This window comes from Dendrobates tinctorius, unplaced genomic scaffold, assembly GCF_039654945.1.
Source record: "Dendrobates tinctorius isolate UK_male_01 unplaced genomic scaffold, ASM3965494v1 ptg000057l, whole genome shotgun sequence".
Lineage (NCBI taxonomy): Eukaryota > Metazoa > Chordata > Amphibia > Anura > Dendrobatidae > Dendrobates > Dendrobates tinctorius.
In genome coordinates, this window is record NW_027361725.1 from 8494408 (window position 1) to 8520718 (window position 26311).

The window sequence follows — 26311 nt, forward strand, 5'->3', positions numbered from 1 at the left end:
GGTCACAGATGTATGGAGGAGACAGGTTGTGGATGGCTTTGTATGTCATCGTTAGGGTTTTGTAATGGAGTCTCTGGGCAATTGAGAGCCAGTGAAGGGATTGACAGAGGGGAGAAGCTGGGGAATAGCGGGGGGACAGGTGGATTAGTCAGGCAGCAGAGTTTAGAATAGATTGGAGGGGTGCGAGAGTGTTTGAGGGGAGGCCACAGAGCAGGAGGTTGCAGTAGTCAAGGCGAGAGATGATGAGGGCATGGACTAGGGTTTTTGCAGATTCTTGGGTGAGGAATGAACGGATTCGTGAAATATTTTTGAGTTGAAGTCGGCAGGAAGTGGAAAGGGCTTGGATATGTGGTTTGAAGGAGAGATTAGCGTCAAGGATTACTCCGAGGCAGCGAGCTTGTGGGACTGGGGAGAGTGGGCAGTCATTTACTGTAATTGATAGGTTCATAGGGGGGGTCACGTGAGATGGGGGAAAGATGATGAATTCTGTTTTGTCCATGTTGAGTTTCAGAAATCTAGCGGAGAAGAAGGATGAAATAGTGGACAGACATTGAGGGATTCTGGTTAGTAGGGAGGTGATATCTGGTCCAGAGATGTAGATCTGTGTGTCATCAGCGTAGAGATGATACTGAAAGCCATGAGATTCTATGAGCTGTCCCAGGCCAAAGGTGTAAATAGAGAACAGCAGGGGCCCAAGGACTGAACCTTGTGGGACTCCGACAGATAGGGGGCGAGGTGAGGAGGTGGTGTGTGAGTGGGAGACACTGAATGTCCGGTCTGTTAGGTATGATGAGATCCAGGATAGGGCCAAGTCTGTGATGCCGAGGGATGAGAGGGTCTCTAATAATAGGGAATGGTCCACTGTGTCAAAGGCAGCCGACAGGTCCAGGAGGAGGAGGACAGAGTAGTGTCGCTTGCTCTTGGCGGTTAAGAGGTAATTGGTGACCTTAGTAAGGGCAGTTTCAGTGGAGTGGTGTGACCGGAAGCCAGATTGTAAGCGGTCGAAGAGGGAGCAAGAAGAGAGATGGGAGGACAGTTCAAGGTAGACGTGTTGTTCCAGTAGCTTGGAGGCGTAGGGGAGAAGTGATATAGGGCGATAGCTAGATACAGAGGATGGGTCAAGAGAGGGCTTTTTGAGGATAGGTGTGATGGAGGCATGTTTAAAGCTTGATGGGAAAACACCAGTTGTTAGTGATAGGTTGAAGAGATGGGTTAGGGTTGGGATGAAGACTGTGGTGAGGTTTGGTATGAAGTGGGATGGGATCGGGTCGAGTGCACAGGTGGTGAGATGTGATTTTGAGAGTAGAGTGGAGAGTCGATCTTCTGTAATGGTGGAGAAGTTGGTTTTGAAGGTGGAAGGCTGGGAAGTCGGGAGGAAGGGTTCTGGGGGTTGTTGACCATCATTGCCCTTTCCACCACCTCCATCATTTCCTTCTCCCTCACAATCCTATCAATGCCCTATCCACCACCTTCATCACTGCCTTCTCCCCCACCCCAATCATTTTTCTCTCCCACCACCTCCATCATTACCCTCTCCAACACCCCAATCACTGTTCTCCCCACCACTCCCATAATTGCCCTCTCCCTCACCACATCATTGTTCTCCCCCACCACCCCATCATTGTCCTTTCCACCTCCTCCATCATTGCCTTTTCTCCCACTACCCCTATCAGTGTCCTTTCCAGCGCCACCATCATTGCCCTTTTTACCTCCACCATCATTGCCTTCTCCCCCACCACCTTCATCATTGCCTTCCCCCCACCCCAATCATTTTTCCCTCTCCAAAACCCAAATTACTGTTCTCCCTCACCACTCCCATAATTGTCCTCTCCCCCACCACCATCATTGTTCTCCCCCACCACCCCATCATTGTCCTTTCCATCACCTCCATTGTTGCATTCTCCCCCCACCACTCCCATCATTGCGCTCTCTATCACCTACACACACAGCACCACTCACCTCTCCGCACGTTCCCCGGCAACTGAAGCAACACCGTCACCGGCAGCTTCCTCTCTCTGGCACAGCTGCAAGCTGAATGATGACTTCATCCAGCCGCGCTGCTGTGTGAAACAGGAAGTGCGGGCAGGAAGCAGGATGGATCCCTGTAGCTCCGCTCCTTTGCCATTTTCTCCTGTAGGCAGCAGAGCTGCAGGGATCTCTCCCCGCCACACATGAGGGCAGTCTCACCAGGGTGCCCCTGGAATCTCGGCGCCGGATAAACAGGCCAGATTGCGCTCGGTGTTAGCTGCCCTGCAGGGGCCCCCCTCCACCTCCGGGCCCGGGGCAGCTGCACTGGCTGCACATGCGGTATGTCTGCCCCTGATTCAGTGTCTCCTATGTGATGTATATACAAATCTCTCTTTGTGTCCTATGTGATGTATAAACAGCTGTTTTGGTGTCTCCTATGTGCTGTATATATAGCAGACTGTGTCTCCTATTTGATGTATGTACTGCAGAGCTCTCACTGCTTGAGTTCTATAAATGTAACATGAGCAGTGATATATTTCCCACTGTGAAGAGACATGCAGTGTAATATACATCTGTGTTTTGAACGACTTACAGCTGTTGGTCTTTTAAAAAACTTAGCATTGCAAAGAGTCACCTGCTCTCCAGACCGATGCAAATATGAAAAACAGCTGTGAGTAGCAACATAATCTATACCACTTAACGTCACAGCCTCATCAAAGAGAAGCAGTTTCAGCCGTCTGTTTGACCAAATGTAGCAGGGTAACTTTTAAGTTGATAATTTTGTACAGCTTCCGAAGGATGCTATAAATATCCAAATGTCACCTGGCAGAAAAAAAGGATCCATACCCCTGTCCTAGAGCAATGCCTCTTGTGTATATTAAAAATGTAGAAAGTGTGCAGAAGAAAAGAATATGTAGGTAATATGGACATAAATGCAGTTGCATGAAAATACCACTAGATGGCGATGCTGTTCTTGTAAACATTGAAAGTAGGAAGTGGAGGATACATTTTAAAGTCATTAGTTAAACATTGACTTTTATCCTTTTTTTATTATTCATTAGAGGTAAAAGTGTTGAGTTTCAGTTATTATAAGTATGCATTAAAAGTAAAAAAAAAAAAAGTTAATGGCCCGTACGGGGATCGAACCCGCGACCTTGGCGTTATTAGCACCACGCTCTAACCAACTGAGCTAACCGGCCATTGATGGGGATTGTTCTGTAAGCAGCGTTTTTGTAATTTGTGTAATGCTGGACATTGGTAAATCCTCTGAAATTAACTTTGCAAACACATCAAGGTGGTTGTCCGCCTAAAACAAGTTATCACCTATATTATCGATGACTGGAGATCCAATTGCTTGGACCTGGCAGAACGGGGAACTTTATCATTGTAATAATGGCGTGACAGAGCACATGCACGACTGGTGCTCCAACCATTTCCTAGGGAGCGCTGCGCACTTGGCTGGGCTTTTTCCTGAAGCTGTTAGAAAAGCAATGGAGCTCTGGTTGGGTGTAACAGGGATTAAAACTTCCGAATTTGCCAATCAGAGCGGGTCACCCTCCGAGGATAGGTAATAATTTGCTTTTACAGGCAATTCCTTTAAACACTGTTCTAGTCCAGACCTTTAATCGTCTGTAGAGTAGTGGGGAGGAGGGTAGGATCAGTCCACACATGGATTTTATCATGGAGACACACAACTTTTGAAGAAGGGAAAGAGGGACAAAGGCTGGTGCTGATCACACTGACTGGTACTGAGGGCACAGTGGCTGGCATTATGGGCACAGTGGCTGGTACTGAGTAAAAGAAAGAAAGAGAACAGAGAGGGAAAAAAGACAACAGAGAGAGAAAGAAAGGAGAGAGAGCTAAAGAAAGAGGGGAAAGGAAGAAAGAAAGAACATAGAGAGAAACAAAGAAAGAGGGGAAAGAAAGAGGGGAAAGAAAGAACAGAGAGAGAAAGAAGGGAAAGAAATAACAGAGAGACTAATAAAGAGGGGACAGAAGAAAGAACAGAGAGGGAGAGAGAAAGAGGGGAAAGAAAGAGGGGACAGAAAAAAAAGAACAGAGAAAAAAAGAAAGAGAGGAAAGAAAAAACAGAGCGGGAGAGAGAAAGAAAGAAGGGAAAGAACAGAGAGAGAAAAAAGGGGAAAGAAAGAATAGAGAAAAAGAAAAAGGGGAAAGAACAGACAGAGAGAAAGAAAGATGGGAAAGAAATAAAGAACAGAGAGAGAGAAAGGAAGAACAGAGAAAGATTAGAGCGAGAAAGAAAGATTAGCGAGAGAAAGAAAGAAGGGAAAGAAAAAGGAAGAAAGAAAGAACAGAGAGAAAGAAAGAGGGGAAAGAAAGAACAGAAAGAAGAAAAGAAAGAAAGAAACAGAATAGAGAGAAAGAAAGAGTGGACAGAAAAAAAGAACAGAGAGAAAAAAGAGAGGGGAAAGAAAGAGGGGAAAGAAATAAAGAAAGAAAAGAGAGAGAGAAAGAGTGGACAGAAAAAAAAGAACAGAGAGGGAAAAGAAAGAACAGAGAGGGAGAGTGAAAGATAGAGGGGAAAGAAGGAAAGATGGGAAAGAAAGAACAGAGGGAGAAAGAAAGAACAGAGAGAAAGAGGGAAAAGAAAGAGAACAGACAGAGAGAAAGATTAGAGAGAGAAAGAAAGGCGAAAGAAAGAAAGGTTTAGCGAAAGAAAGAACAGAGAGAGAGAGAGAACAGAGAGAGAAAGAAAAAAAGAACAGAGAGAGAAAGAAACATAAAGAAATAAATATTCTATAAAGATACTATAGCAGCCCGGCTCCCATTGTAATGCCCACCTGAGCCTCCCGATGCAGGACATATCATGATCTGTTCACATGGCCGACATCCCTGATTCCAAGGCGATCCCGCTGTCGGAGGACGACACGGTGATGGATCTGAAGCATTCCTTGAAGTGCCTCCATGGTTCCGTCACAAACTCCTCCCGAAATTACCTAATTTCCGGTCAGCTTCTAGCACGCTACTTCCGGTGGAACTTCACGTGCAAATTTTAAAGTGCTTCTCGGGGTTCCGCCGTGTACTCCTGTGTCCGCGGGAAAAGTAAGCTCCTGGCCGGGGCAGACTCTCTCTCAAAATCAGAACTGTCCCACTGGATCCAGGACGGTTGGGAGGTATGCTCCCCACCATACACCTTGTACACGCATGGCTCCGCACACCTCATACACACACACGGTTCCACTTTGTATGCCTCATACACACGCGGCTCCGGTCCGTACACCTTGCGCACACATGGCTCCACTCAGTACACGCATGGCTCCCCTCCGTAAACCTCATACACATGCGGCTCTGCTCTGTACACCTTGTACACACGCGGCCATGCTCTCTACACCTTGTACACAGATGGCTCCACTCTGTAAACCTTGTACACATGCGGCTTTGCTCCATACACCTCGTACACACGCGGCTCTGCTCCATACAGACGCGGCTCCACTCCGTACACCGTGTACACACCGGCTCTGCTCCGTACACACATGGCTCCGCTCCGTACACTTCGTACACACAGGGCTCCGTTTCGTACGCCCTGTACACACGCGGCTTTGCTCCGTACAAGCCGTACACACACGGCTCCGCTCCGTGCACCCCGTACACACACGGCTCGGCTCCGCTCCGTAAACACACGGCCCAGCTCCGTACACTTTGTACAGACAGGGCTCCGTTCCGTACACCTTGTACACACACGGCTCCGCTCCGTAGACTTCGTACACGCGGCTCCGCTCCGTGCACCTCATGCACACGCGGCTCCGCACACCTCGTACACACGCGGCTCTGCTCCGTACACACGCGGCTCTGCTCCGTACACACACAGCTCTGCTCCGTACACACACGGCTCAGCTCCATACACTTTGTACACACAGGGCTCCGTTTCGCACGCCACGTACACGCGGCTCCGCTCCGTACAACCTGAACACACTGCTCTGCTCCGCACACCTCGTACGCACGCGGCTCCGCACACCTCGTACGCACGCAGCTCCGCACACCTCGTACGCACGCGGCTCCGCACACCTCGTACGCATGCGGCTCCGCACACCTCGCACGCACGCGGCTCGGCTCCGCACACCTCGCACGCACGCGGCTCGGCTCCGCACACCTCGCACGCACGCGGCTCGGCTCCGCACACCCTGTAAACCCCTCCTGACCCCACACTTCCGCCATCCAGCACTATGACATCCAGCACAGCAGAGTCCTGCATACACTGAGGCCCCTGACCATGTGGCCCCTGACTCCTCCCCTCCTGTGACCTCATCACAGGTCCTGTGCGCACAGAGAAGCCCAGCGACGTCATTGCTGGCTGTAAGGGGCTGCGGTGGGCCTCTCCGGGAGGGCGTGCGACTTATCTTAGCCGGAAAAATTGACTCCCGGGCAGGACAGCGGGTGGAGCTGAGTACACCAAATGGCAGAAAACTATTTTCAAAACAGATTTATTTTAATATTCATTAGAGCAATAAAAATCGTTCTAAAGATATACAAGCACTATGACAGAACAGAAAAGTTTCATTCAAAATATTTTTTTTTGTTTTTATCGATAAACAAGTATTCACCAGTCATGCAATATGTGGAGAGAAGTATTGGGACACACATCTTAGTCACTAAATTCAGAATTTTCACCCGATCCCGTTATCCCTGGTGTACTGCAGAGCCAGTGGGAGAGCTCACTGATACCAGCGTGGTCCTGTAATAGGAGCCACTGGGGTAACAAGTCCGTTCATGATATTTCTTCCTCCTGAATCTTCCCCATCACCTGTGAGTAATATTATAGAGGCGTGGAAGGAGCTGCAGCAACTCGGCTGTGAAGTGGAGACCCCAAAACAATACAGAGCCGGGGACTGAATGCTGAGGAGCAGAGGGCAGAAAAGTCACCAACACTCTGCTTACCCCATAACTGTAGAGTCCAGACATCCTCTGGTATCAGCACAAACACTGTGCCCCCGCCAGGAGCTTCATGGCAGAGCAACTGCACACAGCCTTACATCACAAAGCACAATGCCGAGCGTTGGATGGAGTGGTTTAAAGATGCCACCACTGGACTATGGAGGAGACGTGTTCTGCGCAGTGACGGATCGCACTTCTCTGGAGGAGTCTGGGTGGGTGAATGTCAGGAGAACTTTACCTGCCAGACTGCATTGTGCCTGCTGTACAGTTTGGTGGAGGAGGATAATGTTATGGGCTTGTTTTTCAGGATTTTTTCGGCTACTTAAATCCAATGAATGGAAATCTTAGTTCTTAAGCACAAGACATTGTGGAAAATTGCAACTTCCAGCTTTGTAGGAACAGTTTAGAGAAGGCTCTTTCCTGTGTCCTATGACTGTGCCCAGTGCCCAAGACAAGGTTGATAAAGACATGGTTCATGGAAAAACCTGATCGGCCGCACAGAGTCCAGACCTCAACCCAATACAGCACCTTTAGGATGAACTAGGACTGAGATTGTGAGCCCAGGGTCTGACCTCAGAAATAGTCTGCTGGATGAAGGAGCAAAAATTCCCACACATGCCTCCAAAATGTTTTAGAAGTCCTTCCCAGAAGAGTGGAGGCTGTAATAACCAAGATGTAGGGGGGACAACTCTATGGATGTGGAATATGAAGGGGCACAATACTTGTGTATCCACAGGTACTAATCATTTACCAGCTTTAGTCATTGTCTGCTGCCGCCAGGTATTGATTAACTTTGGTGTCTCTTCGTTATTCTAGGGGGGTTTTCTGACCGAAATTACGATTGGAGTTCAGAAGAGGAAGAATATGAAAGAAAGGCTCAACCTGTGCAGGTGCTGGTGGTTAAAGATGACCATTCCTTCGAGCTGGATGAAGGGGCATTGAACCGAATTCTGCTTTCTGAAGACGTGAGGGATAAGGAGGTCGTGGCCGTATCGGTGGCAGGAGCATTCAGGAAAGGAAAGTCCTTCCTCATGGACTTCATGCTGCGATACATGTATAAAACGGTATTGCTCTACTTGCGCCTTGTCTCACTATATACTGCCTGCAATCATAGATTATGTGCTGTTATGTGAATGGTGTACTTGCAGAGCAACCATTTCTATAGCTGTAATTATCGTGGAACCAAATACATATACTGTAATAACCAGTAGCGCCGAAAAGTCCCAGAGTCTTCTTAGGAAACCTTATTGATCATGTCCAACCAACGGCTGATAAATGGGGTGACGCCTCTATGTCTGTCCAAAAAATCAGACGTGGCCTCATGTACACAAGGACGTGCCGGGTACAATAATGACAGGACGAGAAACATACAACCTCCCTCCCTCCAAAGTATTGCTAGAGGACAATACCTCCCATCAAATTTCTATATCGTCTATTGGCACTTATCCGAAGGAGTATATGGCATCCAACAAAAAAATTGTGTGTGTCCGTGCACCTCAAGCTTACGTGTTAGGCCATGGTCACACGTTCTGTATTCGGTCAGTATTTGTAAGCCAAAACCAGGGGTGGGTGATAAATACAGTGGTGATGTTTCTGTTATACTTTTCCTCTAACTGTTCCTCTGGTTTTGGCTTCCAAATGCTGATGTAAAATACTGACCAATTACTGAACGTGTGAACGTGGCCTTAGTAGAGCCTTTTGACCCCATGCCACTCTTTTTTATAGGAGCCCGTGGATTGGCTTGGAGATTATAATGCACCACTGTCTGGGTTTTCGTGGAGAGGTGGATCGGAACGAGAGACTACAGGAATTCAGATATGGAGTGAAGTATTCTTGGTGGACAAGCCTGATGGGAAAAAGGTAAAAAATTTGTTCCAAAAGTGAAAAAAAGGGTATCAAAGTTTGTTTTTTTACAATGCTAAGAAAAGTTTGCTCAGTGTGATCAGTTCATTCTAAAAATAAATAAATAAGTATAAGTATGATAGGGAGAGGATTAAATTAACCCTTCACAGTTGGTCCAGTGATTTCCAAATTATTCCACAGAGTGTTGCTAGCAACTGGGAATGACCACACGGAGACGGGGGTCTCTGTACGGGAGGATCAAGACAGATCACTAGTCCCGTTTATTTTAGTCACTTCTTTTATAATATTTTGCTTAATTATGCAAAGTTCTCAACTACCAAGAGCATCATTTCACTTTATAAGCCAATAATATTGCAAGAAAACCAGAAACTGCATATATGTCCGTCATAGAAAGTAGTATAATGACATATTCTTCAGAGTAATACACCCCCGGGTCCCTTATCTTGCACCTCATGAGGAACAGTCTGGTTTCATGACAGCCTGAACTTTTACCCCAATTACAAAAATTTATCTTAAAGCAACAAAAATGGAAAAAATGAAACCTTCAGAGAATGGAGAAATGAAACCTTCCGCTTTGATTTTAGTTTTAACCCTTCACAAGTATTCCTTACATACTCTCCCCCTAGATCTAGTGCTGAGTCTACATCACTGCTCTCAATGTCCATTGTTGGGCTGCAGCTGTGATGTCACATTGACAGTGTTCCAGCCTATCACGGAGCTTAGCAGCTCGTGCCATGTATATTGACTGAGCCGCTGAACTCATTGATTGGCTCCAGGAATGTCAAGTTGGCGTCACTGGTGCAGCCAAACAACAGAGACCAAGGCAGTGGCAGAGACTCAGCACTGGACCTGAGTAGGGTGAGTAAAGCTCAGTTTGTTTGTTTTTTTAGAACAAATTAACAGTATGGGAAAACTTCTCTGAGTGGGGGATGACCCATAATAATGTTCAGACAGCAAGATTGTAATTCTAACATGTAATGGTCACGGTCCCTCCCGCTGTCTGTCCTGTTGAGCGCACCTCCCAGCACGCTCCTGCTCCCCGGCGCGTCCCCGCGCCCGGCTTCCGGGTATCTCGGCGTCAGGCGCCTGCGCACTGACTCCTGGCGCTCAGGCTCCTGGGAACAGTGACGCGGTGGTTCCGCCCCCGACATGGCGGCGCCCATCGACAACTTATGTTCGACGTCAGGCCAGGTAAGACGCCTGACTATCGATTGCGGTGACGCTGTCTTCTTGTCAGCGCTCTCTGTCCCAGGCCTTCCTCGTTCCTCTGCCTCTAGTTGCGCTACCCCTGGTAGCTCTCTCCCTGCACCTCCAGCATTTCCTTGTCCTCCTTAAGCTCCAGTGTTTTCCCTGTCCTGCCCCTTCTGTCTACCTGTCTGGTACTCATACTGTCCCTGTTCGCGTGTCGTCTGCCTTGCTTCCCTCTCAGTGTGTTACCTGTGCCTTCTCTATATTGCAGTCTCCAGCCAGTGCCACCCTCTGTGCCCAGGTCCTATACCCTGCCCATTCTCTATGGTCTCTGTGTCCCTCTGTGCCTAACAGCTCGGATTCTTCAGTGCCTCCTTTCCAGCCTATAGCCCTAGTCGTCCCTTTGGTTCTGGCTGTCGCGGTTCTATCCTCCGGGGGCCTGCCCCTAACACTTCCTGTATAGGGGGTGGCCTCACCTGGGCCGCTCGCCCTCGGGGGCTCTGGAGCCGTGACCCAAAGGGTCCACTTCTGGGTTGCCCCTACGTCTCCACTCTGTAACAGCATAGTGAGGCCATGGACCCCGCTGGAGCCATGGCTGCTCAAAAAGAGTTAGTTTTCCTTCGGGAGAATCAAACGCGCATTATGTCCTTTATGAAAACTATGGACTCGCGCCTCTCCGCTCTCCAATCCTCTGACCCTGGTAATGCCGCCCAGTTGGCTGGCTTACAACAAGAATTGGCTCAGCAGCGTGACACTCAGACACATATCCTCAGTTACATGGCTTCGGTGGACGGTCGATTGCTTTCCTTGCAGTCGGCCGCCTCAGCTCCTTCTCCTGCTGCGGTTTCTCACCCTCCACCGCAGTTTGGCCAAACCACCCCGGTATAACGGTGACGCCAAATTGTGCCGGGGTTTTCTAAAACAGTGCCGCCTTCATTTTGAGCTGCTGCCCCAGCAATACCCAACAGACCGAGCCAATGTGGCCTTCATCATCTCCCATCTGTAGGGGGACGCTTTGGCTTGCGTCAATCCCCTCTGGGAGCGTGATGACCCTGCGGTTACCCAGTTATCCGTTTTTTTTTTACACTTTTCGTTGAGTATTTGACGAACCGGGTCGTTTAGCCTCCACCACTGAGGCTTTGTTTAACCTTTGCCAAGGTTCTCTAACCGTGGGCCAGTACGCCATCCAGTTTAGGACCTTGTCCTCCGATTTAGGTTGGAATAACGAGGCATTGGTGGGCGCCTTTTGGCGAGGTCTCTCGAGCCGTATAAAGGATGAGCTTGCCGGTCGTGACACCCCCACAGCTCTGGAAGATTTGATTTCCCTGGCCACCCGGATAGATCTCTGGTTCCAGGAACAGGCCCCGGAGAGAAGGGTTTCTCGTCCATTGTCTTCGGTTTGCAGACCACCCAGTCCCTGATCCAGGATCCTCACTCCTGCCTCTGCGCCAGAACCTATGCAGGTGGACCGCCTTAAGCTCTCTGACCAGCGTTGTAGAGAAAGAAGCCTCCAGGGTCTTTGTTTCTACTGCGGCAGCAGTTCCCATTTGCTCTGAACTTGTCCTGATCGTCCGGAAAACTTCTCCGCCTAGGCCAGGTAAGATAGGCCTCCCTAGGCGTTTGTGATACCTTTCAATGCCTCACTTTGTCTGTCCTCTTGCATGTTGGTGGGAAGCGGGCTTCTCTAGTGGCCTATGTGGACTCGGGCGCCGCCGGAAATTTTATTAGGCTTGAGGAGGTTATCAAATTTTCTGTTCCAGTGAGGACCTTGAAAAATTCCCAGGTTCTCTCATCCGTAGATGGTCGACCCCTGCAAGAGACCGTTACTCTTGTCACCCAAGAAGTGGAGTTGCAAGTAGGGGCCCTGCACAAGGAGAAAGTTACGTTTTATGTCTTAGCAGGTATCTCCCATCCTATACTACTCGGTCTTCCTTGGCTGCGGCTCCACGAGCCCACCTTGGATTGGCATAACGGCAACATCTTGCGCTGGGGGGAGTCCTGTCGGGCTCGGTGTCTGCTGTCGGTGCGTCCCGTAGGTATCCCCCGTCCTTCCCCTGTTCCCTCCGGATTGCCGTCGGCTTACAGTGCTTTTGTGGATGTCTTTGACAAGAGTGAGGCTGAGACTCTTCATCCGCACCGTCCCTACGACTGCCCCATCGAGCTCGTTCTGGGCACAACTCCTCCTCGTGGAAGGATTTATCCTCTCTCCTCGGCAGAGACCCAAGCCATGTCAGAATACATCCAAGACAACCTGGCCAGAGGCTTCATTCGGAAGTCTTTGTCCCCTGCAGGAGCAGGCTTCTTTTTGTAAAGAAGAAGGATGGGTCTCTGTGCCCATGCATTGACTATCGTGGCCTGAATCGCATCACGGTAAAGAACAAATACCCACTGCCACTCATCTCTGAGCTCTTTGATCGCCTGAAGGAAGCACGTGTGTTTACCATGCTCGACCTACGAGGAGCCTATAATCTTGTTTGCATACGCTCTGGGGATGAGTGGAAGACTGCGTTCAACACGTGAGACGGGCACTATGAGTATTTGGTTATGCCGTTTGGTCTCTGCAACGCACCTGCAGTATTCCAGGAACTCGTTAATGACGTCTTTCGAGATCTCCTCTACTCCTGTGTCGTGGTCTACCTTGACGACATCTTAGTCTTCTCCCCCGATCTGGCCACACATCGCCGAGACGTCCGCCAAGTCCTCCAACGTCTCAGGGAGAACCACCTTTTTGCCAAGTTGGAGAAGTGCATCTTTGAGCAAACTTCATTGCCTTTTCTTGGTTACATCGTCTCGAGCTCGGGGTTAGAGATGGACCCTGAGAAAGTCTCAGCAGTTCTCAATTGGCCACGTCCCCTCGGAGTAAAGGCAATTCAGCATTTTTTGGGTTTTGCCAATTATTATAGGCAATTTATCCCCCACTTCTCTTCTTTGACTAAGCCTATTTCGTCTCTCGTCTGCAAAGGAGCCGATCCCAACCAGTGGCCCCCTGATGCGGAGGCCGCCTTTGAAGCCCTGAAACAAGAATTTGCGAAGTCTCCGGTACTCCATCACCCGGATCCCAATAGGCCATTCATTCTCGAGGTTGACGCATCCTCGGTGGGAGCAGGAGCAGTTCTTCTGCAAAAATACCCCTCTGGCCGTGCTCTCACCTGCGGATTCTTTTCTAAGGCTTTCTCCGCTCCTGAGCGTAACTATGCCATTGGAGATAGAGAACTCTTGGCCATAAAAATGGCTCTCGAAGAAAGGCATCATCTTCTCGAGGGAGCCGTCCATCCGTTCATAATTTTCACGGATCATAAGAATTTGGCCTACATTCAGTCCGCTCAAAGGCTCAACCCACGGCAGGCCAGATGGTCATTGTTTTTTGGACGTTTTGACTTCGAACTCCAATTCCGACCCGGGGATAAGAACGTCAAGGCTGATGCCCTATCACGGTCATTCTTGTTAGTGGATAAGGAAGAGGGTCCGGCACATCTCATCGACCTTACCAAAATCCTTACTGTGGCCCCTCTAAGCCTGGTTTCCCCACCTTCTGGCAAAACCTTTGTTCGAATTGGAGACAGACTGAAGGTTCTACGTTGGAGCCACTCATCTAAGTTTTCTGGACATGCAGGAGTTAAAAAGACTCTCTCTCTCGTCTCCCGCCATTATTGGTGGCCTTCGCTTCACAGAGACGTCCAGGATTTCATCGCCTCCTATCCTTCTTGTGCCCGGAACAAAGTCCCTTGACACCTTCCTTCGGGACTCCTACATCCGCTACCTGTGCCTGCAAATCCATGGACTCATGTTGCTATGGACTTCGTCATCAATTTGCCTCCTTCAAGATGTACGGTTATATTGGTGGTCGTGGATCGATTTTCCAAAATGGCCCACTTCATTCCACTGCCTAGCTTGCCTACTGCTCCCGAGTTGGCGAAGATCTTCTTACTTCATGTCTTCCGCCTCCATGGTTTTCCTCAGCATATTGTCTCGAATCGAGGGGTCCAGTTTACCTCCCGTTTTTGGCGAGCTCTCTGCGGATTGTTGAAGATAACTTTGGATTTTTTCTCAGCCTATCACCCCCAGTCTAATGGTCAAGTCGAGCGAGTCAACCAGGCTCTGACATCCTACCTTCGGCACTTTTCCAATGCTCACCAAGATGACTGGGTCTCTCTTCTTCCTTGGGCAGAATTCGCCTATAACAATCATTCAAGCGAAGCTTCCTATGAGTCTCCCTTTTTTGTGGTTTTTTTGTCAACACCTCGGCATTCCCCTTCCTGTTTCCCCTTCTTCGGGTGTACCGGCAGCGGACTCCTTGCCTGTGGACTTCTCTCAGATTTGGAGGGAGACCAAAGAAGCCCTTGAAAGAGCCAGCCTCAGGATGAAGAGGTATGCCGACAAAAAACGGTTAGACGCTCCTCCGTATCGCCCAGGAGATAGGGTTTGGTTATCCTCTCGGTATATCAGGTTAAAGATTCCCTCCTGTAAGTTAGGTCCACGTTACATTGGTCCCTTTGAGGTCTTGAGTCGCATCAACGACGTGGCCTACAAGTTGAGATTGCCCACCTCACTGAAAATTCCCAATACCTTTCATGTATCTCTCCTCAAACCTGCAGTATTTAACCACTCTCACACGGCGTTTTCTCAGACTTCCCAACTTTGTAGCTCGGATAACATCTTTGAGGTGCGTGATATATTAGCTATGAAGACAGTTAGAGGAAGAACTCTGTTTTTGGTTGATTGTAAAGGTTTCGGTCCTGAGGAGAGATCATGCGAACCCCGTGAGAATATTAATGCTCCCCGCATTATGAGACGATTTCTCACCAGCATTAGGAGGAGGGGGAGTAAAGGGGAGTACAGTCATGGTCACGGTCCCTCCCGCTGTCTGTCCTGTTGCGCGCACCTCCCGGCGCGCTCCTGCTCCCCGGCGCGTCCGCGCGCCCGGCTTCCGGATGTCTCGGCGTCAGGTGCCTGCGCATTGTGTGACTCCTGGCGCTCAGACTCCTGGGAACAGTGACACGGTGGTTCCGCCCCCGACATGGCGGCGCCCATCGACTACTTATGTTCGGCGTCAGGCCAGGTAAGACGCCTGACTATCGATTGCAATGACGCTGTCTGCTTGTCAGCGCTCTCTGTGTCCCAGGCCTTCCTCGTTCCTCTGCCTCTAGTTGCGCTACCTCTGGTAGCTCTCTCCTTGCACCTCCAGCCTTTCCTTGACCTCCTTAAGCTCCAGTGTCTTCCCTGTCCTGCCCCTTCCGTCTACCTGTCTGGTACTCATACTGTCCCTGTTCACCTGTCATCTGCCTTGCTTCCCTCTCAGTGTGTTACCTGTGCCTTCTCTCTATTGCAGTCTCCAGCCAGTGCCACCCTCTGTGCCTCGGTTCTATACGCTGCCCATTCTCTGTGGTCTCTGTGTCCCTCTGTGCCTATCAGCTCGGATTCTTCAGTGCCTCTTTTCCAGCCTATAGCCCCAGTCATCCCTTTGGTTCTGGCTGTCGCGGTTCTATCCTCCATGGGCCTGCCCCTAACACTCCCTGTATAGGGGGTGGCCTCACCTGGGCCGCTTGCCCTCGGGGCTCTGGAGCCGTGACCCAGAGGGTCTTCTTCCGGGTTGCCCTCCACTCTGTAACAGCAACCGTAACAGTAATATAAATGAAAACTATGAAAAAAGAGTAAATGTTCAAAAATGTACTGAAGTTAAGTTTGCAGGCTTTAGATGTGTATATAAAAGTAGGATGTAATTTACAAACTTCTCAGTACTGGTTGCTATGTTTTAACATGTATCAGCCATATCTTACTGCTTCCGCTGTAGTTATGGGTATTCTCATTGTATAAGAGACATGCAAAACTATGTAAACTCATGTGACTGCAAAGGAGCCTATTAAATCCTCTGCTTCTCCAGAACAGATGCACCTGTGGTCCTTGACTGTCTCTGTTATAATCCTGGAGTGATGACATGACCGCTGCAGCCAATCACTGGCCTCAGCAGTGGTGCTAGAATGTACAGGATGGCATTTTTTTTTATATTTCTAACAAAAATTAAAGCAGCTGGTTTAATTTTTTAATTCTTGGACAAACTTTTTAAAACCATGCCACTTTTATGTCGTATACAGTTTCTCCTCATGGAATTCATGTATGCAGTGTCAAAAACAGCAGAGAATCCAATAATGCGGAAGGTTTTTTATTTTTATTTTCAGGTTGCAGTGTTGCTGATGGACACGCAAGGGACATTTGACAGTCAATCAACGCTGAGAGACTCAGCCACAGTGTTTGCCCTGAGTACAATGATCAGCTCCATTCAGGTAAGGTTTTATACAAAGATCCATCAATTAATTTGGAGCATATGTCTGCCCATGGCACAAACCAATTCCACTTAGGCGCTGGCAATATGATAATTTTAGCATTTAGGGCTGCGTTCCCACTATGAGCTTTTGGTAAGTTTTTGATGTTACAGATTTTCTGCACCATTCTCACTCATTAAGTAAAATTGGTTTCTTGAATTTTTTCGGAAATACGCAGCGTAAAAAAATTACCAAAGACTCATCGTGGGAACGTAGCCTAATACGCACATTACATGTCCAAAAATTGCACTGTGAAAATACTGCAATTTCCCATAATGAAAGCCAAAGTGCTTGCACTGTGAGCTACAAGTCACTCAAATCACTGAAAGGCCAGATCTGCTGAAATTTGTGTAACATGTGCGTCGCAGTTACTTGCTTGTCATAATGCATCAACATCCTGTCCAGAAAAGCATTTGCTTCTGGAGGACAGTATAGGTGGCCATATATTATTAATAATAATATTATTATGTGATTGTTCTCAAATGCTTTGCAATCGAAATGAGCTTACCAGAAAAAGATAAAACCTTTCAAGACATATGTGAAGAATATTGGAGATACAATTTCATGTCAATCATTTGTATCCTATCTGGCATGGGATTATAAAACTCCCTTCAGCGTGCAGCTATAAGAGAACACCTATCTCAGAGGGGATGTCAAGCCTCAAAGGCTGTCAGTGACAGATCTTACACCTTGAGCCAGCTAAGCTCAGAACAAAAGGCTTGGTTGCCATTTGAGTACCATGCAGTCTAATTTCCTTGTTCTGACAGCGATGATTTCATAAGGAGAATATAGACTTATCGTATGTCCTGGCCACACATCAGTTATATTTTTGAGATCTCTGCAACAGGCCAAACGACTTCCAGGGTCTCGATCCGTTCTAGCACCACAGGGTGAAAAAAACGTAGCATAGCTTGTAGGAACAAGATAGCGAAGATGTGTTTAGTCTCAACACATAGCAGGGGCCCGGTCTGATCCAATGACACCAAAACTGCCTCCCTAGGACCGTCCATTAAGGAGTTATGACCTATCCTAAGTTTTGGAGTTTTTAGCTTCTAGAGGTAAGAGAGGGGATTTAGGTTCAATCCATAGGGAAGGGGGGAAGTGACCCAAAGGGGATAAAGGTTAGTGTAAGACCATGCGGTCTCTGTCTCTGGTATGCTTTCGGCCCACTTAGTAAGGGGAGTCATGTCGAGTACCGTGCTATGAAGGACCTAGGATTCAGCTGGTAGCCCATGACCCCTGCGGCCCAGCGCACACATGGTTGAACATCAGCTTGATAATTGCCATGATCCATTTGCTTATATGTTTTGTCCTACCGCTAACTGTATTTGCATGTCTGACCATTGTACGTGTGTAACCATCATTTATATATTGTATTGTCTTGTGTGCCCTTAACAAGATTATAGATTTAAACACTAATTTGTTTAATTTTTTTTTTTTTAAAAGGTTTACAACTTGTCTCAGAATGTGCAAGAAGATGATCTGCAACATTTACAAGTAATTCACTGTTTACTGCTGTGGAAAAAAATCAGAAATGAAATCAGCATGACACATGCAGAATTTGCTGCTTATTGTGCTGCAGATTTATTGCGAATTTCTTTCTGTTAATTGAAAGGGCGAATTCTACAATGCAAATTTGCAGCTCTTTAATGAAGATAATGAAAATCATCAGATGCTCATTTTTCTGCATATATATTTCCACTAGATGTGGAAGAAAACCCTGTCCATGTGCACTGTTCTGTACATTGCTGCAGGTTTATTTTTTGAAATCCAAAATACAAATCTGCAGCATTTGAACCCTACTTTGGACAAATCCTCTGTAGGAGAGCTAATAACTACAGCTGTAAAGTTAGGAATAGTCTAAATCTACCCCAGCAACGAATTTTGCAAATCTGATTTACTTATGATGTTGCCCCACATTTAACCATGTACCCAAGAATTGGCTTAAAGAGTGCATGAATCCATAGTGGCTAAGGTCGGGCTCCCATCACTTCTCAGTACCCGTTTATGACTTTGTCTGGGGCTTCTGCCTTAATCCCGGTTTTCAGGATTATGTCCAGCTAAACAGACAGATGCCATTGAAACAGAGATCAGAGGCTCCACTGGGTGCAATACTGAATTCCACCAGAAACTTAGACCTATGCCTACTATGAGCCAGCTACGGGCATAGATCTAAGTGACAGTAACTTTATGACAGTATTTGCCACTTTTTATTCTTCTTTGTTTTTTTTTATAGCACAAAGCATCTATACGTAGCCTATGGTTTCAGGCCCCGTCGTTCCCTCCCCGAGTCTCCTTTTGATTTAGTATAGCACCTTTTAGGCTCTCATTCATTGCCTTGACTATGTTTTAGTGTTTCTGTATCAATTCTACATCAAATAATACACAAAGTAGGTAAATACTTATCTGACTTGTCCCCCCACACCTAGCTCTTCACAGAATACGGCAGATTGGCTATGGAAGAGACATTCCTGAAACCATTTCAGGTCAGTAGATTTTGTACTGGATAGCTGTATTTGTTAAAGGGAAACTCCAGTTAAAACCGACTTTTCTATTGGACATATTGTTCTTTAGAAAATTTGGCGTTTTCATTAGAGTGTGGGGCATTTATGATGGTAAATCATTAGTAGATGTCACTATTCTATCTGTGATATTGGAGCTCCGTATGGACGGCGCTGAGCACTTCGCATCTGAGCCTTTTATCAACAACATATCTTGGGGAGCTTTCCTGTGTGTTTCCATGTAATACGCATCTGTCACTGGGTTTATGCTGCTGTATCAGAGCACTGGGCTAATTAATTATCACTAAGGTGTAGTTTCCACAAAATCACAATTTACCAGGTGCAGGGTGAGCAGTGCCAGGAGTCTTCTCAATGATGTATACAAGCGTAGTCGTCCCCTGTATTCCTGAGCGGCAGACTTTCCGCACCCTCCTGCCACTGGTTGACATCTTTTTCCCTACTAATGTGCATATGGCAGAAACTGTTGATCAGCTTCAGGAGGGAAGGGAAAGCCAACAGCGCATAAAAACGAAGGATTTCTGTAGTCATATATTTCATTGAGACTACTCCTGGCTGGGCTTATGCACCTGATAAATTGCGATTTTATGGAAAGTACATCATATAGCTGAGCAGCTTTTTAACATACAGACGGGGAATAACATGTCTACTGCACACAGTATGACACCTTTTTCTTCCTTGTTGGGTAAGTGGATCCAGTAGGGTCATGTAGAAGAGTTTGCAGCTATGGAGCAGGCAGGACATGTCAAGGTATACTCATTCAGCTGTCAAATGTATGTTTGGTCAGTGCGCTGTCTGTGTGAAGATTGGACTCAATGTTGGCCTGTGTCCTAGTGCAGGGTTCCCCAACTCCAGTCCTCAAGGCCCACCAACAGATCATGTTTTCAGGATTTCCTTAGTATTGCTCAGGTGATAACAGCATCACCTGAGCAATACTAAGGAAATCCTGAAAACATGATCTGTTGGTGGGCCTTGAGGACTGGAGTTGGGGAACCCTGTCCTAGTGCACATGGGCTATTTTCCGCATGGACCTCTCATAGAAAAAATCGGCATGCGTTTGTCTAGTCTGATTTACAGACCAGACTACGGCATGTACCGTAAATGTTGGCACGTTCAGTAATATGGTGGACATGACTGGTCCAATAAGTTTAGCTGCCAGTGTGAGCATAGCCTTATGGGAAGTTCAGACACATATACAGGTGCGTCTCACAAAATTAGAATATCATCAAGTTAATTTATTTCAGTTCTTCAATGCAAAAAGTGAAACTCATACTGTATATTATATAGAGTCAGTACAAACAGAGTGATCTATTTCAAGTCTTTATTTCTGTTAATGTTGATGATTATGGCTTGCAGCCAATGAAAACCCAAATGTCATTATCTCAGAAAATTAGAATACTTTGTAACACCAGCTTGAAAAATGATTTTAAAATCTGAGATGTTGGCCTACTGAAATGCATGTTCAGTAAATGCACTCAATACTTGGTTGGGGCTCCTTTTGCATCAATTACTGCATCAATGCGGCGTGACATGGAGGCGATCAGCCTGTGGCACTGCTGAGGTGTTATGGAACCCCAGGTTGCTTTGATAGCAGCCTTCAGCTCATCTGCGTTGTTTGGTCTGGTGTCTCTCATCTTCCTCTTGACAATGCCCCATAGATTCTCTGTTGGGTTAAGGTCAGGCGAGTTTGCTGGCCAATCAAGCACAGTGATACTGTTGTTTTTAAACCAGGTATTGGTACTTTTGGCAGTGTAGACATGTGCTAAGTCCTGCTGGAGAGTGAAACTTCCATCTCCATCACTGTGTCAAGCAACTCATGACCAATAGACAACGCCAGAAGCGTCGTACCTTGGCCAAGGAGAAAAAGAACTGGACTGTTGCTCGGTCCAAGGTGTTGTTTTCAGATGAAAGTATATTTTGCATTTCATTTGGAAATCAAGGTCCCAGAGTCTGGAGGAAGAGTGGAGAGGCCACAATCCAAGCTGCTGGTGGTCTAGTGTGAAGTTTCCACAATCAGTGATGGTTTGGGGAGCCAAGTCATCTGCTGGTGTAGGTCCACTGTGTTTTGCCAAAACCAAAGTGAGCGCCACCGTCTACCAGGAAATTTTAGAGCATTTCGTGCTTCCCTCTGCCGACAATCTTTTTGGAGATGGAAATTTCATTCTCCAGCAGGACTTGACACCTGTCCACCCTGCCAAAAGTACCAATTCCTGGTTTAAAAACAGTATCACTGTGTTTGATTGGCCAGCAAACTATTCTGACGTTAATACAACAGAGAATCTATGGGGTATTGTCAAGCGGAAGATGAGAGACACCAGACCCAACAACGCAGATGAGCTGAAGGCTGCTATCAAAGCAACCTGGGCTTTCTTAACACCTCAGCTGTGCCACAGGCTGATCGCCTCCATGTCACGCCGTATTGATGCAGTAATTGATGCAAAAGGAGCTCCGACCAAGTATTGAGTGCATTTACTGAACATACATTTCAGTAGGCCAACATTTCGGATTTTAAAATAATTTTTTCAAGCTGGTGTTATAAAGTATTCTAATTTACTGAGATAATGACTTTTGGGTTTCCATTGGCTGTAAGCCATAATCATCAACATTAACAGAAATAAACACTTGAAATAGAGCACTCTGTTTGTAATGCTTCTATACAGTATATGAAATTCACTTTTTTTATTGAAGAACTGACAACAGGAACCACATGGACAACACATTGGAACAGCGTTACTCAGTGTGCAGGTGCATTTGCTCGATATTCTCGGCATGTACTCATCTTGTTCGTTTTGTGGAAGAGACAAGACTTTTTTTTTTTTTTTTAACTCTTTTTATTGAAAGATTCCACAAAATAATGTAACAAGTATATGACACTGCAGTGTAAAAGCAGAGTAATCCATCAAATCATCATCCACAATATCAGTTATAAAATCATACTTTCAATAATAAAATAAACAAACAACACAAATGAAATAGAACATTAAACATGATGTATTCTCAGCAGCATTGCATCACTAATCAGGAGATTCTTTATCAGGGTTCTAATTTTGTAACAATTTGGGTTATAAAAAGAAAATATTCCCGAGTCCACATAAAGCATCATATTTATGCATTAGAAAAGAGATACCTCAAGGGTTATATCTCGCGGTTGAGGAGATTATGGCATCAGGGGCTAGGTGTGTCAAGGGTGAATCAAGACAAGACTATTTTAAATGTTAGACATCTCTTGCACCCGCCTGTGGTGGGGATGAGCCCACAGACCCAGTTATGGCTGCAAACTTCGAGAATGGTAACATTCTCAGCTGTGAAGTTGCAGGGACCACTTGTCATGAATTATTGTGGATTGTTCTATAATTCTGTACTCTATAGGTATGTTCCCATGTAGTGAATATGTGACACACTTGCAGGCAGAAAATATACAAGAGGTAGGTTGGTGGATGAGATGTTACCATATTTTATATACATGTTTTGCAAAACATCTGCAAAGTAAATTGCCCCATGGTGCAGATGAATAATCTGCAGGATTTCAATAGTCACTACACAATGACCTGTATCTGTCTCTAATGTATATGACGGACCGTTGTGCTGTGCATACTTTTCCGCTGTGCTCATAAGACCTTCCCGTGACTTGTAGCTCTGCTGACTCAGTGTAGTGCAGTCGGGTGTGTTCTGGAGCCCGGAGTCTGTCACTACTACAGAAGGATTCCAGCTGTGAACCAAAGTGCCAAACAACACACACTATTAGTTCTAGGCCTCGGCCATCGGACGCCGACCTTCTCCTCTAATACAGATTCACTTTTTGAAGGTATGGGAGGCGCACGGACTGTTGACCCAATTTTTAGGATACTTTTCTAATGATATTTCTAGCACATTCTTCCCATACTTTGTCATACTCAGATTAGCTCATTGCTACTCTCTGTCAACACTGAAACACCCTGAATATGATAGAAACACCCAGCTGTGTGCCACTAAGCTCCAAATTACCCAATATTGTATTTTTATACAGGTTGAGAGTTGTATTTGTGCAGCCTGCGGCTGTCCGTGAACACTACAGTTGGAAAGCCACAAATTGGAGACCACCTAAAGTAAAAAAACAGATTCCCTGCCCGGTCTTGGTCCCTTTAACTATGTCTGCTGTATAAATTAATTAATATTCCTTATCTGCAAATGATATCTTAGCCCTGGAAGTATATCCAACGATGTGTCGGCATACTTGTCACGTATTTTTCCTGGCACAGTGGGGAAATAGCCGGAAGGAAATGTCACAAGGGTTTTTATTTATGAAGAATGGGATTAGGATGTCTTGGAGATGGCCGGTGTCATGTCTTGTCACACATGTTTCCAATCACAAGTTATTTTGGAGATCTTCCCAGGCGAGCTCTCACAGCGGGTCAAGCATGGGATCATCCAGAGAATGTCTGCACACCAGTAATAGATAAACGCCGCTCCTTCCTAATAAATCCGGCTGCTTCCTAGAGCAAATGTGCCATAATATGTGAAAAAAGAAGTTTGTGTCATAATACAGATGATTGTTCGTCCAGTGGTGCATAATCTGTTTTGTTCCTCTTATGATCTGGGACTCATGTGCAGATGGAGGCTGATACAGACTATTAGGATGATAATAACCCTTCCCCAATGTCTGCAAGATTCTGAAAACATCATGATGCAGCGTGTGTTATCATCCTTGACCTACCTTCACACGTCCATTTTTTTTCCTGGACTGAACCAGTATAGAGTTTCATTCATCTTTACACGCAGCAGTTTATTAAAAAATGGCCCCGTGTGTCCGGTCCGTGAGCCTCAGGGCAGGTCCTATTCTCATCAAATTTACAGATCAGACTCTGATATTAAAGTTTATGGGGATCCGTATAAAACAGATAAAAAATTGAATTTTATTTTGAACTATTTCATTTTCAAGAGTCACTGAATAAATAAAATTCAGACAGCCTACCTGTGGTGTCTATAAAGGGATAAAAAAAAAAAATAGAACATAGAATCATAGAATCGTAGAGTTGGAAGGGACCTCCTGGGCCATCTGGTCCAACCCCCTGCTCAAAGCAGGATTCGCTAAATCATCCCAGTCAGATGTCTGTCCAGCCTCTGTTTGAAGACATCCATTGAAGGAGAACTCACCACTTCTCGTGGCAGCTTGTTCCACTCATTGATCACTCTAACTGTCAAAAAGTTTTTTCTAATATCTAATCTGTGTCTCCTCCCATTCAGTTTCATCCCATTGCTTCTAGTCTTTCCTTGTGCAAATGAGAATAAAGTTGATCCTTCTACAATGTGACAGCCCTTTAGATATTTGTAGACAGCTATTAAGTCTCCTCTCAGTCTTCTCTTTTGCAAACTAAACATTCCCAAATCCTGTAACCTTTCCTCATAAGACAGGGTTTGCAGACCGGTCACCATTCTGGTCGCTCTTTTCTGAACTTGCTCCAGTTTGTTGATGTCTTTTTTAAAATGTGGTGCCCAAAACTGGACACAATATTCCAGATGAGGTCTGACCAAAGAGGAGTAGAGGGAAATAATGACTTCACGTGATCTAGACTGTATGCTTCTGTTAATACATCCTAGAATTGCATTTGCCTTTTTTGCTGCTGCATCACACTGTTGACTCATATTCAGTCTGTGATCTATTAGTATACCCAAGTCTTTTTCACATGTGCTGTTGCTTAGCCCTATTCCTCCCATTCTGTATATGCTTTTTTCATTTTTATTGCCCAGATGTAGTACTTTGCATTTTTCCCTGTTAAAAGCCATTCTGTTAGTTGCTGCCCACTTCTCCAGTTTATACAACAAGGAGGCAAAACGAATGACACACGGAATAAAAATGGTCCATTTTACACGGATGTAAAACTTGACATGGATGTCTTTTGCAGAAATACGTTTTATTTTACCCTTTATATTGCAAAGGATGAAATTGGCATGCTGCAGACCCGGTGGTCAATCTTTGCTGCGGATTTCCTATACATTATGTGGATGACATTTCTATGACATTTCTGAACAGAAGCTTTAAATATATCACTTGGTGCTTAGATTTCGTTGTTCTCTTGCTCCTTGTTTCTTCCATTCGGTCATCCGTAGTTCTTCTTTTTTGGCCATTTTCACACGTTCAGTAGTCATGGTCCAAGTATGGCATGCAATGTCCGGTCTGGCTGCAGGTGATAGCAGAGATACATGTATGAGGCTGCCGAGTTCGGTTCAGGAGACTCGTAACCGATCCGTACGTCGCAGTCCGCACTCGCACAATGAATTTTGGATGTGTGAATCTGGCTTTATACTGTGTAAGGCGAAGTACACTAGCTGTGTGATTTGGATGTAAGTCAAATCTATAGGCTGCCTATTCTATACCCGAACCGTGCAAAAGGTAAAAAAAAATATTTTTGCCAGTAGTAGCAAACCAGATACAGTACATGGTGCAAAACAATATTAATATATTTTTTTTCATAGTCTTTGATTTTCCTGGTACGTGACTGGAGTTTTCCATATGAATTCCCATACGGAGCAGAGGGAGGATCAAAGTTTTTAGAAAAACGTCTGAAGGTAAGCGACTTTTGAAATTTGTAAAAACAAAGAAAAGTCTGATTCCTGTCTAAAGCTGGTGCTATGGATAAGACTTCCTCCTAAACAGGTGATTTAGCTGGGGGAAGTGGGATAACTGACTGCATCTGATCAAGAGATCAACCTGTAATATTCATTTTCCATACACATTCTATTGTCAGCAGATCTTGTGAAAAACTCATGTAATGCTAAATATAATCTGATTCATTGAGGTGACATAACACAGCACTGCATCTCTAAGGCCTCAGTCCAATATTGCCTGCTGAATAAACGTGTTTAGTTTTAATTGTCAAGACCATGAAGTAAACACTTGACGTTCTGCGTTACTCCAGGTATCCGAAAACCAACATGAAGAGCTGCAAAATGTGAGAAAACATATCCACTCCTGCTTCACCAACATCTCCTGCTTCCTGCTGCCACATCCAGGTCTCACCGTGGCTACAAATCCAAAATTTGATGGCAAACTTAAAGGTGGGTCACTCGTACCATTCCTTTTGTTACCGTTTTGATATACCTACACTTTAATCACAGATTATAGGGTTATTCCCATCCAAGCACTAGGAGTGATGGGCTCTGATCACGACAGTTTGCGATCTATGAGGACATAGAAGTGACATTAGAGGTAAAAGTGACTGTATTGCATAATGTTGCAGACATCTTTTTTATAAAGCAGGGTAGTACACATAATCTGCATGGGTCAGACACCAGCCAGTATCTCTGTATGTGCAGATGTGAACTGTTTTAGCGTGCAAGATATGTGCGGGATCCTGATTTCATCTAAATGTATGGGGTAGCACAATCCAGAGAATTGGTGCAGCACGAGAAAAGACAGAAGTTGGAGGTTTGTGTTATAGAGGATGTTAATCATTAGCAGAACAGAGAGCACAGCTAGGATGTTAGACAAATTAGGAGATGTAGACCAGTGCAGCACTGTGGAGAAGATGTGGAAGGTGGAAGACAGAGATGAGGAGGAGATGTAGAGCAGTGCAGCATTGT

The 26311-nt window shown here is 46.0% G+C and overlaps 1 protein-coding gene and 1 non-coding gene across 7 annotated transcripts in view; one reads left to right on the forward strand and one right to left on the reverse strand.

The window, feature by feature from the left end:
* ATL1 (atlastin GTPase 1) overlaps window positions 1–26311 on the forward strand; it is a 54200-nt gene that overhangs the window by 11123 nt on the left and 16766 nt on the right. For all 6 annotated transcript variants that reach the window (XM_073577729.1, XM_073577734.1, XM_073577730.1 and 3 more), the window contains exons 3-9: window positions 7678–7925; window positions 8587–8721; window positions 16089–16193; window positions 17679–17729; window positions 18662–18718; window positions 25205–25297; window positions 25648–25786. In XM_073577729.1, the coding sequence (XP_073433830.1) occupies window positions 7678–7925; window positions 8587–8721; window positions 16089–16193; window positions 17679–17729; window positions 18662–18718; window positions 25205–25297; window positions 25648–25786 (828 nt within the window). The remainder of the gene's footprint in view (window positions 1–7677; window positions 7926–8586; window positions 8722–16088; window positions 16194–17678; window positions 17730–18661; window positions 18719–25204; window positions 25298–25647; window positions 25787–26311) is intronic.
* On the reverse strand, window positions 3094–3167 carry TRNAI-AAU (transfer RNA isoleucine (anticodon AAU)). Its single transcript has one exon. It is a non-coding gene; the product is annotated as a tRNA-Ile (tRNA).